The sequence below is a fragment of the Chaetodon trifascialis genome, chromosome 1 (assembly GCF_039877785.1).
Source record: "Chaetodon trifascialis isolate fChaTrf1 chromosome 1, fChaTrf1.hap1, whole genome shotgun sequence".
NCBI classification, from domain to species: Eukaryota; Metazoa; Chordata; class Actinopteri; order Chaetodontiformes; family Chaetodontidae; genus Chaetodon; species Chaetodon trifascialis.
The window spans coordinates 23,910,894-23,929,620 of record NC_092056.1 but is presented as its reverse complement, the minus strand read 5'-3'; the positions used below and the strand labels follow the sequence as shown (position 1 = coordinate 23,929,620).

The following is an 18,727-nucleotide window of genomic DNA, read 5'->3' as shown; positions in this document are numbered from 1 at the left end:
GAAGCAGGGTCAAGCTCCACACCAGCCTTGAGATCTGTGGCCCCAGTCTCATCTGTATCCTATCATGCAGCAGTCTGAAAACACTGGCACACTATTATAATCTCTCTGACAGAGCAGTATCAGCCCTGTCATGGTCTTTCCTTGTCCAGTACAGTCAGATACACTGAACAGGCTGTGATACTTTGGCCACATTTATCCACATAAGCCCTTGCAGGAATGCATTTGAGGAAGGAAACATATCACTCATATTTTTTTTTCTCTGGCTCAACTGTGGGTGCTGTTTGCTGATGTAAGTAGGTTTCCTGTGGTGTTACACTGTGTAAGGTAAATCAGGGCAGCACTATATAGGCCACTGGATCCTATAGGCTGGTGCACTGTGGCCTGAATTACAGAGCCAACCTAGAGATTTGGGATGTCAAAGAAGAAGGTTGGCTGAGTTGAGCTCCACTTTTGTAAGCGAGCAGCGCAAGCATGACTGTGACCGTTGAACAAAACACAGACATGAACTTGGAGGACAGGAATGCTAGTGTTTAGTGTCTGCTAAACAGAGTGGAAGTAGAGGATAGAAGAAGAAGAAAAATGACTGTGGGCTAGAGAAGACAAGGCAAGATCAGTATCAAAGACTGTGCTTGTGTGCATCGCCCCTCTTTGTTAATGATGATACAAATTAACATCTGCACCAGGGGCAGTGATAATGGAGACATGGCGTTTGTGTCTCATTTGGGGGGTATGGAAGATGTCAGCTGTCTGCAAAGAAAAGGCTCTCTCCCCAGGGAAGACTCGCCAGATTTTACTGGAACGCACAGTCTTATAATGTTGCACACTGTCTAGTGTCATTTCTCATAAAACCAGTCTAATTCTGCACCAGGAGCAGCTTAGGGGGCTCTGATCGGAGATTAAGAGATGCACAATCCACTTTCTTTGCATCACCAGCTTGATTATCCGTTTAAATTGTTCTGAAAGGCTCAGCAGAGCCAAGTGCCAAGCCAGATGCTGGCTTGGGATGTGTAGGCATGTACATGTTAAAGGGTGGGCAAGAGAGAGCACAACAGTGAGAAAGAGAGAGAGAGTACGTGTGTGTGTGTGCGTGTGTGTGTCCATTGGCACTTGCAGGGTCCAGTGGTATGAGGGCAGAGCAGGGCTTGTAACAGAGAGACATGATGCACCCAGCATGAGCATCCTGAGCAGGTGTGTGGGAAATCTCCAGTCCTCAGTGTCCACTGGAAGTCTTAAACCTGGACCAATCTATACTGTACTATACTGTATTATATATTATATTATTATCATATGTCCGACTGATGAAATGACTATTCATCCTCTGGGAAGCATGAATGTCTACACAAAATTTACATCCAATAGATATTTCAGTCTGGACCAAAGCGGTGACCAAAACTGCCATCCCTAGAGCCACGCTGTCAGCATGGCTAAAAGTGACTTGGGCACAAAGGGTCTACAAAATAGTGCGTTAAACAGTGTATGTTGCTTTATATAATTAAAATAGAAAAACACAGACATACAAAGAGGGATGTGTATCACTAAAGTTCTCCCTCCAATGTTTCATCCCTGTGCTGCCATGGAGCTCTTTCAATATGAGGACAAAGAGCAAGAAAAAGCTTTTCAGGCAATATCCCCAGTCCTTCAATAAACGTAGTAATGCAATTCACAGATGCAATAACCAAGACCTGTTAAAGGCAGCAGCATGCAATTACTGCATATAATAGGACTCAGAATCAATAGAGGCAGGATTGAGGATCCGGTTTCAAATATCTAGACAGACAGAGTGCAGCTACTCAAATGACAACATCAACCATGGCACCCCTAATCAACATTACTTCAAATTTGGATCATTTGTAGTCCATTTCTACATATTTATAGTTCATTACACGTCTCTAATTTAATTGGGAAAGTAAAGCGATACATCTGAGTGGAAGACAATCTCTGTGTACAGTATCCTTTTCCCTGAGGGAAGTAGACAAGCTTTCTCTGCAAGGATGCATGCTTTACCAGGCACACCAAGGTCATCTTATCTCATCCTCTAAGTGCATAAGGTAAATGATACATTGGCCATCTAAACAGCAAACACAGCTCTGTTGTTCTAATGTAGAAGCAATCTGTATACTACTACATGTATACTGTGTGCAATTTTAAAAATACAGTATGTGTTTTGCAGACGAATAGTAGCTGAATGTAAACAGGTTTATATTTAGCTTTAAAGCATTTGCGGCAATGCTTGTAGCACACAAAAAACACAGTGGCAGCTGTCTGCAAAAGCTACATGGTCTCACTTAAAATCAGCTGATTGGAAAAAACTGGCCAAAACTTGTCAGTCAAATTTCACCAGGCTGAAGCTATGCTAACACATGTACATGCTGTCTTTCGAGCAAAATGTAAGTTGTGTTAGTGTTCAGTACTCAGGCTTCCTACACAGGCTTTTTTTGCATGAGTCCAATTAATAACTCAACGCTAATTAGAATCCTTCCAGACCTAATTTGAGAGAGGCCACACAGAAATGTAGGAGTGAATGCATATTTTTATGCAATAACCCTCTGGTTCAATTTGAAAACAATAGCTAAGCAAATGTGGTGGCATAAATGTAGCCTTGCTGTCAAGATTAGCTGTTTATCAAAGAGCCCTCATAATGTAGACTTCCTTTCCCAGTGTATCCTCAGCCCAAGCCAGACACATTAAGTAGATTAATATAGCATTACAGTGGAGATAGTGTGAAACCTCACAACTCAAAGTGGAAGTCACATTAATCTTCCTTTAGCTCAGGTTGCAACAAATAATACTCTGGACACTCCATCGCTTGAAAATAACAATCTATGCTGAATCTCTCTCTCTCTCTCTCTCTCTCTCTCTCTCTCTCTCTCTCTCTCTCTCTCTCTCTCTCTCTCTCTCTCTCTCTCTCTCTCTCTCTCTCTCTCTCTCTCTCCTAAGCACAATACCATCTGTGCCCTAACACTGGAAACAGTTGTTCCTTTTGATAAAATGCAAATGAGTAGCCCTGTTTTTTTTTTCGAGGAGCCCCCCCCCCCCCCCCCCCCACCAGCCCAGCCCTCCTCTCTCTGACTGCCACAGTGGGCCCTCACAGCTGGGGGCTGAACGCTCTCCAAGCAGCTTGTGTCGGCGTGGTCCCCGCTGCAGTGGGCCTCAGCAGCCAGTGGATACAGAGGATGTGCCCACTCAGCGTAAATGTAGGGGAAAATTAAACTTCTTCCCTAACACTCTGTGAAGCTGCCACTTTATGAACACGAGGTCATATACTCCAAAGACTTCTGTGTAGCTGCTGGAGCTTGAATGTCACGGCTGCATCCCAACTACCCAAGTGACGTGAATGAAAACAATGAGGTTAACAATGACATCTATCTCAGTATTTTGGAGCTGTGTAATGTTGCTTTGCTGTGGGTTTTGAAGCCAGATCAATCTCCCCTGCAAATTGGATGAGATTGGCCCGTTTGAACCACAGAGGATGATGGGTATTTTTGGTGCACTTGTCTCTAATGACAGGGCAGCGGAGTGGGTGGAGGGGGAATAGAACGGGTAAATTTAGCACACTGTTAGGACAACTGTGGCTCAGAGTGGTGGTTATATACCTCCAGAGAAACAACTACAGTATTCCCTTCTTATTTAATGCAACAGTACAGTACACAGTTATTCCAGCAGCTCCACAGACTGTTGATGACATTTCACTTTTAGTAAGTGGCAGAACATAGAGTGGCTCCGAGAGTGACAGAACTACAGAATCTCTTTGGGCTCCTTCATTATATGTTTGAAAAGAGGAAGAAAACAGGTTCATCCTTAGCTTTCTGGGATATCACTTTAATTTACAGAGTGCAGTCAAGACAGTCACATCACATCAGCGTATAAGGCAATATAGGCTGAGCCTAGCTCATCTTTCTGTAAGCTCATGGTCTTGTGAGGATCTCAAGAAAGGTAGCATTTCAAGCAATAATGTAGTTGCCAATGACAAAGATGGCGAAATTCAAACAGGAATCAGCCATTATGGATGCTTTGCTTTACTGTGTGAAATATAGGCCTTTTTGATTTTGGATTTTACTGCTGCCAACTTTGCCCATCTATATTCCCTTAACTAGAGAATGACACGACACCAAAATTACTTGTTACCAAGTAAGAAAATAGGAAAGACACATTTTCTCCACTGTGCTTGGCTGATTTGTATTGCAGAGTATGTTTGCATTAGCTAAATTTTCCATATTCAAAAGGTAATTTCAATATGGAAAAAAGTGAAGCATACTCACATCACCAGCAGCGAGCAGGGCACCGTTCGCCTCGGCCATGTTCATGTAGTTGTTGTTCTGGAACTGCAAATGAAGAAAACAAAACCCACAATGAGCCTACTAGTGTCCTGATAATATCCGGTGCAACTTGAGCTCCCTCCCCGTTCATAATGTACACCTGTCACTCAAACAGATTGTCGCACTTGGCTCTGAATGTTTACACACTGAGTTAACCCCTTTCTTTACATGCACAAGCGCATTCTGCCACTCTGCCATTATTGTGACATGACGAGAGGCATGTGAGAGGCCCAGGCCAATTCAAACCAGGGTAATGAGAATCTGGCCTGGCTATTCAGCTCTTATGGGATGGCAATTAAGGATATGTTTGCATCACAAAGCCAAGTATCAAGATGCAGTGGCAGGTTATTATCTTCAAATAATCTAAGGGAGAGGAGCGGTACTGAGGGGAAATAAGGAGGTGGAGAGTGTTTTTAATATGGATGGAGTACACTTTTGGTTGATGGGAGCTGTGTTTTACAGTGTGTTTCACTGAGAGGATTTTGACATTTATCCATTCTCATGAAGAATCTGATTTCAACATAACATTCAACAGTGTATTCTCCTCATGCAGTCACCTGTTCATTTCAGTTGATATGAATTGGTTATTAATAATAATGAGTAACAACAATGTAAGTGTCACACTGCACAGACGGGTTAGTGTTTAAGACCGGTGATAAGCTATTAAAACCCTTTACTTTGGTAAGCAATAACATGTTTTCACAACATACCCCGCCCCCCGCCACCCCAACCCACACATAGCCCCCTGGCAAAATGGCAGCCACTTCCTTTCTTTGGAGACACAACCATGCTGACAGGTAGGAACAATGGGACATAGAATGAAGAATTATGGGCTAGCAGCTGGGCCCAGGAGCACAATGCACCTCTCTGTGAGTGAGGAGAGCAAAACCCAGCCTACACGGCGAAAAGGAGAAAGAGTCACAATGCGTCTGCGTCTTCATGAGGTTCCACTGAGAACACGGTTTCAACAAAGCTCTGCAGTAATCTCTTTTGTGTGTTTATTACAAAGTCACTCTCTTAAAACATTATGAGACGAAGAACTCCAATAGACGGAGAGAAAGAGAAAAAAATGACTTCTTATCTAAGCAGAAGCCAAACAATTGTAGAAACAAATTAAGATCAGAGCGAACTGAGAAGTGCATTAATATATTTTCCAGCCCTTTGTGTTTTTTTCCCTTCTCCTTTTCTTCTGAGTGGTTAGTATGCGAATGTAATTACCGAAAGAACTGCTGCTAATCAACTGCGAATGGTATCCATTAATTAGTCTATGCCCTGGAGAGAGAGTAGGGAATCAGCAGCAATGTTAACAGTGTTACGCACCAATGAGAAGGGGAGCCACAAGCTCTGCTAGCAGTTGCTGAAGCAGGTGGTTTGTTCTGTCTGGGCCTCCGGTGCCGTCTTACCTGGAGCTGCCCCACTAAACTATATCTGACTCAAGCACAGGGGGTTTACTTGACTGCACAAATGCGTGCACACACACACATATATACACACACACACACCTCAAGTGAGGAACATCTGTCAATAGCTAGCACTCCTTCATTTCCCAGCTGTGTGTAACTTTGAGACATGACATGGCTGGGTTACGTCAGCCACTCGGCTGGTAATTAACCTTATGCTGGGCTTATCTTGGAAGTGTTACTCCGTCCCCCTTCTTCTTTTAGATAACAAATTGAAGTCTCAGAGATATCCCTCTCTTTTCAAGCACTAGGAACATTGTTCTGATTGTGGGGGGAGATAGGGCTTCGTGCACTGCTGTCTCTGTTTTTTCTATCCATGTGTCTTCTCTGGATGTGAATAAGGTTTTTAAGAGTGAGCAGACAATTGCCCTTCATTGTAAATAGTTGCCGGAGAATCCTAGAGGAATACACACAGATCAGAAATCTCTACTATTATTACAGATGCTTGTATACTTCCCTGCCTGTTGTGTGGAAGAAAACAAGCTGAGAAATGTTTCTGGTCCTTTCATCTCATTATGCGCAAACTTCTCGCGGGCATGAATAGTCACACATTTTCAACTCAATTAGTTGCCATGTTACACATCACTGATTAATGTGGGAGACAACTTCACGAGCATGTAAGTACTTATGAACCAGGAAGTGATGTGTCATTAAAACAAACACCACACTGAGAGGTATGGTTGAATTACATACTATAAGCATGGACATTAGCTTCATTAGTGAAAACAACATTAAGTTAGTCCAAGTGCTAATTTGTGGTGTGAAACTCCCTGGGCTCTGTCTCTGTGAGTCATGTTTTATTGTGTTTCCAGGGCCCTTTAAGAGCAGTTCCACATCTCCTCAGAGAACTGTGACTAACGTCCCAAGAAATGTCCCCAGCCACTGGTATCAATCTTCACCATTAAAAGCTGTACCATGTGGCGGCGCAGCCCGGGCCGCAGGCCTCGCGGATGACCAGAGCAGGGAGTGGAGCTTATTATTGTTATTCCCAATTCATTTTGGGACGGAAAGGCATTTGGCGCTCATGTTCACGGCAGTGCCGATTGAGTCGAATGCCAGATGAAATTAAGTGTGATTGGAGGGGCCGCGCAGCTGACGGTAAGGGATCGTGCTAAAATGGGTCAGCACAGACAATGAAGGCTCTGTAATTACAATGATGTGACGAGCTAGACGAGAGCAGAGGCGTCCATGTGAGGGGCCAAACAACAGTGTGTGTGCATGGGGAAGCATTTTGGAATCAGATGTCGCACAAATTAAAAGTTGGGAGAATTTGAGGAGTGGAATCAATTGATTTTAGCAAAATAAATGCTCCTGAAACTCCTGAAACAACCAGCACTACAGCAACAGCTCAGGCATTAATGTTACATGCATTGAAGAAACCGGCATCTCACATCTTCACATTTCCAAAAAGCAGCCTTGTACTTCTAGAAGGGACCCAAAGGGAAGCCATAGAAAAGAGTGATTTAAAATAGCTGTGGGTAGGAGGCTTTTATTAACAGTGGATTCACGGTTAAAGGTGCTCTGTAATATGAGTCGCTCTAAGAGCCAGACATGGCTACATGGCAGAGCAAACACTGGGCACTCAGTGTTTTTATTACTCCTTCTGCACCACCAGCACATTTCTTCAATAACTGTTTAACAGGAGAGAATTAAGAGCTTACATGGACCCTGATCCTAACGTGAAAAGACTCCACTGTCTGCATGATCGCAGGCAGACAGAAAACCAAGCAACCTCGCAGTGAATGGGATGAATATGAAATTCTAGGGGTTTCTGTAAATGCACAGTGCTGCCTTTCTTCTTATTCTAAGGTAAGATAATACTTGCGGGATATTCTTTGAATCTTTGTGAAAGCTTCAGTTATTCATTATCAGACACGAGTCACAATGAAATTTTAAACAACATCAGCCTGCGTATTGCCCATTTTTTATTTTTCTGACTGAAGCCAGCGTAATTTTGATGCTTGAATTTCCCTCCCACCTTTTAAATCCCAGCGCAGGAATATTTGTATGAAAGAACGTCCAGTGGGAAATAAGGTGTTTTACAGCTATTATAACAAACAAAATTATTTCAACCTCAGGGCGAACACAATATTGCACCAACATGACCCCATCTCACCCTCCATATGATGGAGTAACCACACAGATCCTATCAGTAAACATGAACTGGACGACCAAGATCCACAGAATACACGCCTGAAGAGCCTCTGATAGCACAGCTGTCATCCCTGCATGCATACAAATGGAAAATAAACACGCACTTGCCTATACCTTCTCATCTGAGCACTGAATACTGCTTTGTCAATGGTGATTAAATGATCAAGGATGACTAGGGAAGATGCACGGTGACGTTGATCTGAATTTCAAATCACCTTCAGCAGACTGGTTTTCCTTGGTTTTCCAACACAATCAAAAAGTCCCAATATGAGTGTTGTCTGTCAGCAGGTAACCAAATTGGACACATTCTTTCTCCCCACTGAAAACCACCAAACTAATTGAATCAAGAGTCCAGGCTTTTCCAGAAACATATCAACTGCTGACAAGCGATTTTACAGTTCAGCTTGAGCTCAGTAATCACAGCCTAGCATATGTTCTCTGGAACATGACACTTGTGCTAATATGTTCTGCAGTGGTCTCCATAAAAGACAGCAAAAATACCACAGTTAAAGCTCAACCTCCAATCCAGAAAAACCCACTGCAATTTGCTATATTATATTATGAAAAACCAGAGTCCAATTCCTTGTATGCATGCTGGGCCAATAAAGCTGATTCTGATTCTACATATTATTTTATGCAATTTCCTTCAGAGCTCAGCCTACCACCAGGTTCAAATCTCTTATTCAGTGAAGGGGGTTGGAGACTTAAAAGAGCAGCACCGTTTTCTTCCCTGCAATCCTGGTCAGGCCTTTTGTAGCTTCTGGAAAAGTTATTGTCTGATTCCCGAGATCCCCCTGACCAAATACATTCTCATTTGCAACCCAATTCAGCATAAACACTCTGCAGCTGCCTCTCTGGTTATCACAAGGCCCATTCACGCCCAGCAGGCCGCCGCACAAGCATTGCCAAGCTGACATATAGAGATACATTTCCTCCTATGTGTGCAGCAGTCAATTTGTAAAGCGAGTCCACAACACACCATGTCCACACAGTCGGCTCGCAACCTGTGTTCTGAACTGCAGGCCGAATCGATTGGTAATTCAGTTTAAAGCTAAAATCATTACCCCCCACCCCACCACCAAGCCTAGCACTGTCTTCCACTATTAGGACTGCTAGTCCTCAACTGCATAGGGTAGAATTGAGAGGAAGTTCATTGTAAGCATCTCACTCTTCCTCTGCCTCTCAGTGTGAGTGCCACCACAGTAGTCCAGAGGATCCGGTGTGAGAAAAAGTCTTGGTCTTATCTGGGATCTGAATCAAGCTGATGACAGTTTTGCTCAGGCTGTGTGCTTATTATGTCCTCTCTCAAACCACACTGTGGCCTGAACAAGTGCCATCACAGTTTGCTTTAGTAAACAAAGACCTAGAGGAATCATTTAAACCTCTGCAGAGATCTCAAACCTGCCACAGAAGACCATGTTTCCTGGTACAACAGACCTCTCTTCAGTGTTTGATCAGAGAGTGTTTGACATGTACAGGATTCAGGTTGAAATTTGGACAATTAACTTTTGGAAGATGTCATCATCAAGGTCTCCAAAATAGTATGTGAGGAAGCAATTGTAGAGGGAGGCTGTCACGACAAAACCCAAAGGCAAGAGCCTCTTCTTCAAGTTCTGTCACAGGGCATGAAACTAAGTTTGCATATCCAACCAAAATGACAAGCTTAACTATCAAAATAAAGGAAAAACTTTAAACGATTTCATAGCTCAGCAAATATGTATTATGTTTTTTCAAGCTTCCCAGTCATTATGGCAGTGTTGAAAGACAGTAAAAGGCGAGCTTTAGTTGGTGCGTTCAGCATATTCCTTGGGGCTACATTTATATTCAGCACAGAGGCAGTGAGTGATAACATGGAGACACAAACAGACCAGGGTGAAACAGCATTTGTAATATCTTTGCATTTCTTTTTAAGTATTTGAGAATGAGATTAGGCGAGTTTACTGCATCAGTACATTAGTTCAGGCAGAAAAGCTGTCAATCACAGAAAATTAAACTTGGCACACGCTGTCTCATCACTCATCTTTTACAACAAGTTAAAACACATGCTGCACATTTTTTCCAAATACTCTTTCACCTATATTACACCACAGTAGTGTTATGCGACTTTGACTATTGCATTGAATGGGTGAGAACACATTACCAAAATAATTTTGGGATCATCACCTATATGATGTAATTTAACAATGGGTCTCCCAATTTAAACACACAAATACAGCCATGGGCACAGGGGTGCTTTGAGCTAAATGCTAATGTCAGCGTGACAACACCATGGAAATACCCACTGATGCTTAGTGGGTAATGCTTACTATGTTCAGTCTGAGTTTAACATGCTAGCATGCTCACACACATTAGCACTGCATACAAAGTACAGCTGAGGCTGACAGCAATGTCCTTGGTTTTATCCTTATATTTAGTTCAAAGTATTGGAGTAATCCAATAGTTGTAGAGACATTTCACTCAAAACCACAAATGTTAAACTCACGGCGGAGCTAAATGAAAAGTCAGAAGATCACCAACGTCAATGGGAGTCATCTTCTGGGCACCACGAATGTCTGTACAAAGTTTCTTGGCAATCCATCTGACAGTTATTAGAAATAACTGACAGAGTGACACAGCCATCCTTTGAGCAACACCACTAGTATGACTAAATGTACTCTTTATTCTCAATTAAATCTCCCCAAACTTTTAACATCAACAACTTTCATCAGGTTTTTGATTTCAGAGTAAACAAGATTACAGTACAGTAACACATCAACACCATAATGTGGTAGCATGGCCACATCCAACACCAGGTTACACAACACAGCTAAAATACACTGAGGTTCAGCCTGTAGCTATGTTTTCTCTAAGGCCTAAGACTTGCAAATACTGCCAAAACAAAGATGGTCTCAGCATTTGTCATAATGGACCCATAACCTGGGCCCTGAAGTCTCAATACTATGCAGGTCAACATTCAACATCCTGTTTTATTCCTAGCTGTTGAGTGTGCTCTGTACTTTCAAGAGCAAATCCTAAAAGAAAGCGCAAGCTAAATGGGGTTCCATCTTTGATCTGGCGGGGTGCAAAGCCATTGGCCCACAGCCACAAAGGAGCTTAGGCAATAGAGAGGGTCTCAGAAACATGGTGTAGCTTTCTCACAATGGCTTCTGTTGCATGGACACACAGCTCTTGAGGAAGCAACATGAGAACGGCTTGGCTTGGTGGTGTTGTCTTGCTTTTACTGCTAAGCCATGTCTCAAGGCTGTATACTCTCAGCAGCTTTGAAGCAACTCCAACTCAAGATGGTATCAGAGGTGTGGATTTTAAGCATTAAGCAAGCTTGCTCTGCTCTGTTCTACCATACTTCCACTATGGAGCAAGAGGTTGCTGAGGGGTTAAAGAAGCTGATAACTAAAAATGACACAGTGAAATGCCATAAGGGAGAGTAACAGCTTTCTGCCTCTGGAAATAGGTTTGTTTTGGTGATGCTAACGGTGATGCTTGTGCTACTTCTCTTGGTTTGTCGGATGGCTATGAGCTCTGGTACTTGGATTCACATAAAGCTCCGCTGAAAGCTGCTGGGAGTTGAGTCCTCTCTTATTGCTCTTGCAGCAGAGATGCATTTTTCTATTCCCTGTGTGCCGTTACTGGCTAATACACTCATTATAACTGGCTTTGGGAATGTGCACAGTCAAGAGCTTTTAGTGATGGACTCAACACAATTCTCTTTTCCTTATCAAGTAATGGCAGAAAAGTCTTATGGTTTTGTACATGGACTAAAATGGGGCAGATAACATGCATTTAAATTAAAGTATTATAAGCAATAACAAAATTATACTTCAGTATAGCAACTTGGCCTATTGGCTAGCTTGCTTTTGTCCCACTTACTTTGAAATTCAATGGTATTCGACACAAACAAACATAAACTGCAATATAGAAGATACTCTTTGTAGGATATGTGACATGGTAAAAAAAACAAACAAACAATCTATTCCTCAGGAAAAAAGTTAGCAATTAAAATGAATTTTCTTTGTCTCTTCCAAGCACTTGCTGATCAAAATTGCTGACTCCAGTTATAGATTGTAAAACCATCTTGTGTTTACTGTGACAGTACTTTCGTAGTTGGTGTGCAACCTGTGTTTTCTGTTATTCTTACCATAAGCCCACAGTAAGCACAAACCGACCGGTTGTTCAATCTCTATAAATCTGAAAAACACAAACTGCTGAGCAGTGACTCATATATCAGTCTATTATATACTACAGGGCTGACTGTATTAAACAAATGGCTAGGCCTGCAGCTGGAAAGAGAGGCAATATAGAGAGAGCAGAGGTTATTGTCTAATTTAAATCTTGGCTGCTTTCCCGGAGCTGTACCACATTCCAATTTGTGGCTGTGTTGCTTGGCGCTACTGACAGAGGTCCGGCTGCAAATACTCTCGGGCTCCTCTCCAGAAATGTGTCTCCAAACTGACAATCAACAAGTTGGCAGAGATTAACGGAATGACTGGGGCATATTAGGTGAAATAATAAAATGCACACATCTATAGATGTTGTGCTTTGTGTTGTTCCCGCACGTGCCATTTTCCCCCGTGCCCTGTGGTTGCAATACTGTATCTAAAATCATTATGACCTGATGTACAGCAACAAAGGCTCCCAAATAAAGCCAGTGCATTGCGTCTGTAATGACTTTGAGCTCCATAATGGAATAGCAGCTGGAAAAGACATCTGTGCACACACATAGTAGTTAAAGAATGGTTGAGCGGGCTCTTAAAAGCAATTAGCCTTTTCAAGCATTCTCTCCTTGGCCCACTATTGTCCGTTCATCTGGTAGATTGACAGCACACCAGGACATCATTAGCAAACCTGACGGCTGTTGAGTCGGAGACATTGTTTTTCTTGTGACAGCAACCATCAGGCTAAGAGCTTCACTAATGTTTTTAACAGTATTTAAACTTAAAATGTCACTTCAACATTTCCTACTTCAAAAGCATTGCGAGATTAAGATACCGGCTTTGAATAATTACAAACACTAAGCTTCAACTTTGATTCCATATCATTGCGCTGACATTTCAACAGATTTGGAACAAAGACAACGCTACACATCTTTTAGTCATAATGAAAAAATGATTCCTTTCCTCTGTGTAAAATGACAGGTTGGAGATCAAAGGCACATGGAGACCTGGAGGTCTGCTGTTTGTTGAAGCAGTGCTTTTTAAAGAGAACAAGGTAAGTTAGCAAAATGTTTACACATGGAAAAAAAAGAGTAGAAAGCTCTTTGCAAAAATCCTGTCTATTGATGGCATTTGTCAGTGTGTGGCCAATCAAATGCAACCATTTTCTCTGGAGTGAATTTCCCCTTTTTATACTATTGGTGAACATCCAATAAACACACAGATCTGGGATATGTAAATTTAATATGTGGTTAAAAAAACATAACTAGTAATCCAAATAATGTACAAAAACACAAGGGTTTGTCCCTTGTGCATGTTCCTCCAACATAACTGCACACGAAAGTGTACCAGTAAATAACCCTGAATCTGTCTCTTTTTACAATTGGAAAAAAGCGTATACATTGTAATTGTACAACCACCCTTTACAGCTGTATTGATTTCCTCCTTTGACCAGAGCTCCCTCTGTGCACTTCTAGCCCATTTCTCCAGAGCAGGCGGCTTAAACAAAAGGGGTCACTGACATTTTCTGTATTTGAGCCTTGACCTCTATTTTAGGACCATGCTGTGAGTTTCTCCCTTAAAATAAATGAAAGCAGGTCACAGTCTGCTCTGCACTCACACCTTTCCGTGCACATGTTCTCCCATCACTCTTCATTTGTCTTCATTAGGCTCACGTTTAACCTGCTTCTCCAATTCTCTGCCAGTATATATCATGTGCAGAGCGCAAACTGTAGCCCAGATATCTTGGCATCCTGTCATTTATATGCAGCTGTGAGGAACAAGTGAATGCAAATGATTCGTAAGACACAACCAAACATTCTAAATGCCTAAAATATATGTAAAAGTCGTTCTCATGTCAGTCGGGAGCATTCAGTTAATAAAGCCTGAAAAACAAATCCCACTAATCCAATTAATCAATGTATAAACAATGCCTGCAACAACAAAGAGATTTCAATGCTGGAAATACTGACTGCAGGTTTAAGTCAGAGTGAGGAACAGAATTCCCACTGTCAACTTGTCATCAGCTAATTTACCTGGAGCCAGAGGGGCAGATTCACTGGACACACAGGGAGAGTTAATCTCTTCATTCATCTTCGCTAAAGAGATCGACCCAATTAGCTTGCCACTTTGACTGACAGCGCTTGTGTTTGTCTTTTCTCCCTCGACTTTTTTCACCTTCTTAAATCAGGAGTTATGCAGTTCATGCTGGCTCTGGCTCAAGGCCTGTAAAATTACTTGAGGGTAGTGTACAACAGTGAAATAATCATGATGTCTTTATTGAAATCTGTCGAGTCTGAAATATTCACCACTGCAATTTGCTGTGACTGATTAGCCAATGGAAGGGTTGCTTGGGGATAGCTCTCCAGAGCTCTGTAATTGAGCGGATTTGACTTGGGAGAGTTTTTTCTGCTGATAACTACACACATTTCCCTTTTATAATGTACTTTTCTTTTTTTAGCCTCTCCTAAGAGCCAGTGCACATTACAACGTTTGCAGAAATAGCAGTACAGAGCACAAGTTATATTCTGATTGCCGTCCCTAGAAAATTTGATCCTACGTTGTGTTTGGTCTGATCATTTACTGACGTATCTCTGGTTGTAGTCCAGACACAAATCATCGGTAGTTGGTCTGGTCAGTCCAGAACTGTCATATCTAGAAACTCAACGATCAGGGACAACAACAGCCCAGAAAACTGCCACCGTGGCCTCCGACATGCCATAATATGTTCAATATGGAGAATGTTGAAGCAAATGTCTTTGTGCCACTACTAATATATTATAATTTATTTTGTACTAGCCACTTGAGGTGTCTTTATGTCATAAGAGAAATAAGAAAAAACAAGAATTGAATATGCTCAGGGTTTTTACTGAAACAGTCTTATTTGATATGGCCAGTAGCTTGTGGTGGCTTAATGTTAGCTAATGTTAGCACGATTTAGATACATGTCGTTTGAGGGACATTATGAAGTCAGTTTGCTGAATTTCTGATTCTTGCGGTCTGCTAATACATACAATCACTCTGAACAGCTGAGGCAACATTTCAATGAAAATCTCTTGAATTATAATAACCATTGCCTTTCTGTCACAACTTGCACCCTGTTGGACCTGTGAGACTTCTCAAATATATATCGATATGTGAAAACCCGTGACAAACACACAAACAGAAGTATGGTATATATCCTGCCGCAGACACATGTATGTGAGGGATTGAAAGGCTTAAAAGGATGATAAACAGTGTGCTGAAAAGGGTAAACCATCAAATCATGTCTAATAATGAGTTGTTTCATTATAATCCTGTATGGGTAATTAAGAGATTAATATGTCAATGCTGGTTTTGGCAGGTTCTGCAGCCAGGAAGGGCTATATTAATTACCACAGTTCTCGTGCCACATTGCACAGAAAACAGCTTTCTTTCACATTAAATCTCATTTATATTGTAGAGAACAAAGAGAGATGTTGTTATTCTTTTCCAAAACACACCACTAATGCTCTGGGGCATGATTTGTCATTGTTATTCAGTGCTCACTCACCTACACTTAAAACATGATCCTTCTGGATTTTAATTAAGCACCAAGGTACCTCCCAGGGGGTTTTGGCTTGGCAAAGGAAACTACTTTGATTTATGTAGTACTTTGTTGTTTCTGCTTGAAGCTCACCTGTTATGAGAGACTGTGGTGATGAATGAAAGGACCGGGCAATTATTCTTATTTGTTAATTAGTTCCTGTTTGGAATGCATTCTTCTAAAAAACATATCAATACCCACCAATAGTGAAACTGAACATGAGCTGTCTCTTAACGGGAAATCTCCCAAACTAACAATCAAACAAAAAACATCTATTTATGCATTTACATGCATCCCACATACCCCCATACAGCAGCAAATGGCACAAATCAGCAAATGACATAAAATGCAGTACTAATTTACAGAAAACTGTGGACTCTGATATAAACAACTATATTCAAATACAATTTATGGGCTGTTGAATGAGTCATTAAGAACAAATATTGTGGCAGTTTATCACAGTTTCTAAAGCGAAAGTGTCCACATTTGTCAATTACTAATATGCCTCTTAGTCTTTTGGGTATGAGATTGACACACCCTTTTAAAAGTTGTTTTAATAACGAAGAATTTTATGGTCAAACATATAAATACACGTACAAGTAAATACAAGTACAGGTACTACACTGTGATAGGTGGGGGAAAAGGTGAGCATTATATAAATAATAGGCCAAACACCACTCTGCTGAATGAATATACAGCAGTGTTCACATTTAATCAGACTTTTCAACCAAAAATAATATTGTTGTTTCTCTTTCTAGACAGGTATTACTTATTCAGTAATTATATAGCATGCTACTGCAGCCAGATTTCAATATGAAACTTGAAGTATTGGCAAGAGTATAATCCAGGCTACCCAGGTGTACAATATGCAGCTGTTTTTAATAACAGACCACATGCCCTGCAATAACAGATGACAAATGCTCACAAGTGATGTAATATTGTTCAGTCATTTTTTATGCAATCTGTTGATTGTGTTATGGTGTCAGAACTAAAGTTACAATCACTTTTTATTCATTTAGGTTTCTCTGGATGAGTGTCAGCTGATTGCCTACAACATAAAACATAATGTAAAATTGCTCTTTTCTGACATCTTCATCTTGGCCTGCTGTGCCACATATCCACTCTGACAAATCAAAGCAGTCGCTGAAGACATATCTCGTGATGAGAGTGAGAAAATGAAGATGCTCAGCCACCTCAGTGACACAAGAATGGTTACAGAGACAGGCAATTGTATGAGGTCTGCTCTCCTAGATGCATATCAGAAGCTAATGGAGTCTCGAAACTACGGGGGTGCTCCGGGATCGCTATGGTTAGCTCGTGGAACTGGTGAAGGTCACCACTGCTGAGCTGAGCAGCCACAAACCCTCATAAAACCATGCAGCGTATCATTATTTTCAAAGTGTTTCATTATGGACGGTTAACCTTGGCTAACTCCGACCTAACACTTTAATCAGCTGCCTGTAATGCCTTTGAAACAGTGTAATCATTCAGCTTCTCTTCTTGTTTATCAGCGGGAGTGGGCACAAATGTAGAGACATCCCTTTCCCTAGCCTGTGCAGGTATTAGAAAAGTTACACCATGAGTCAGAACCTCCTAAGACGAGGAACTAAAATCCAAATTTGAAAGGATCGTCAGTCAGTGGTAGTCCATGGAGGGAAACCCTGCCAATGCTGAGACCTTGATCTTGATTCTACTCCTGCCATACCACACTATGACCGCATGTGAAAGTCCACAAGCCAGCAGAAACACACACATTACAATAAACAAGGACATGCTGTGAATGAGCCCCGACTTCAACCCTCGAAAATAACAGAAGTCGACTCAAGAATGTCATGGACCCCATTCACGGTCCCAGTCGAGGTTTCAGGGACTGGACCTGTATTATGTGGCTAGAGCTTTTCCTGAGGCCATGTTCATTGTTCCTTTTGATCATGTAACTGAATAAAAGCTGGCCAGACTCATGAATACTGCATGATTTTCATCTCACTGGAAATCTGACATAAAGAATCCTCAAAGCTGGGGTATTTCAGTAACATGTCGAGAGTTTTACTCATTCAAATAGAGACAACTGTTAGTTAATTATAGCCAATAGAATGATGTAAGAGTGAGCTATTGAGTCAAAAAATGTCGCCTCTACAGAACATCTTTGATTTGGCTTGCCTACAGTATCCAGTCCTGGCAACTGAAGCATGATTTCACTTTTTTCTGGTTATGTTTAGGCAACTCGAAGCTCTTGGTTGAGAATTCGGGGAAGACTGTGATCTTAGATCAATATTGAAAGAGGTCACTGAGTATTGTCTCATGCCTCAAGTCAGGTTTGCACAGTCTGCACAAATATAAAAGTTCTCCATGGTGGGAAATTGTTAAAAGCTTGTAAAAAAAAATGTAAATATTAGTGATAGATTAGTGACTCAGCAAGAACGAGGGCAGAAAGAAAAACATAAAGTGGCTGTTGTAAAATTGTGGTGCAGAAGGGCCGTTTCACACGTGACATCTGACAAACCAAGTATAGGAACACAGAGGGCCAACATATGCTTCTAAGAACAGCTGCTTTATTCATCACGGCACAGCGAGACAATCCATCCTGATATTTTGATATCGCTCAAACTGAACATGAATTACAGCAAATAACAAAGCATTCATGCCAGAGAATATTCTTGACAAGCTAATGCATGTACATAAAAGATCCAATCAAAGTGTGGCTGAGTGAGATGGCAGTCTTCCAATTCTAGGGGACTATTAAAGCTCATTTACGGGGTGAAGTAGGTTTATAGGCTGCGTTATTATTGCTACAGCAGTAACTGCACAGATATACATTAACATAATCCAACTGCTACAAACAGACTTTATGTTTGAGGAGTGTTTGACAAGCACAACTGTCTAGAATATGCTAAATATGTAGCAGGAGCGACGCTGGTTACTTTACCTGCAAGCAGCAGCACTATTCGTGATACTTACATGTTTTGTTGTGATCTACATGTTATGTGAAAATCAGTCTTTCTTGAACTCTGTCTCAGTTTGCTCCAACATGTCATCTATCTGACAATTCAAATAAAACTTTTATTTACTCCCATTGTTTAAGCT

General features: G+C 41.5%; 1 protein-coding gene across 1 annotated transcript in view; it reads right to left on the bottom strand.

Moving 5' to 3' along the window:
* Positions 1 to 18,727, bottom strand: part of tox3 (TOX high mobility group box family member 3) — a 40,513-nt gene that overhangs the window by 12,537 nt on the left and 9,249 nt on the right. The window contains exon 2 of the mRNA XM_070969923.1: positions 4,260 to 4,322. Within this exon, the coding sequence (XP_070826024.1) occupies positions 4,260 to 4,322 (63 nt within the window). The remainder of the gene's footprint in view (positions 1 to 4,259; positions 4,323 to 18,727) is intronic.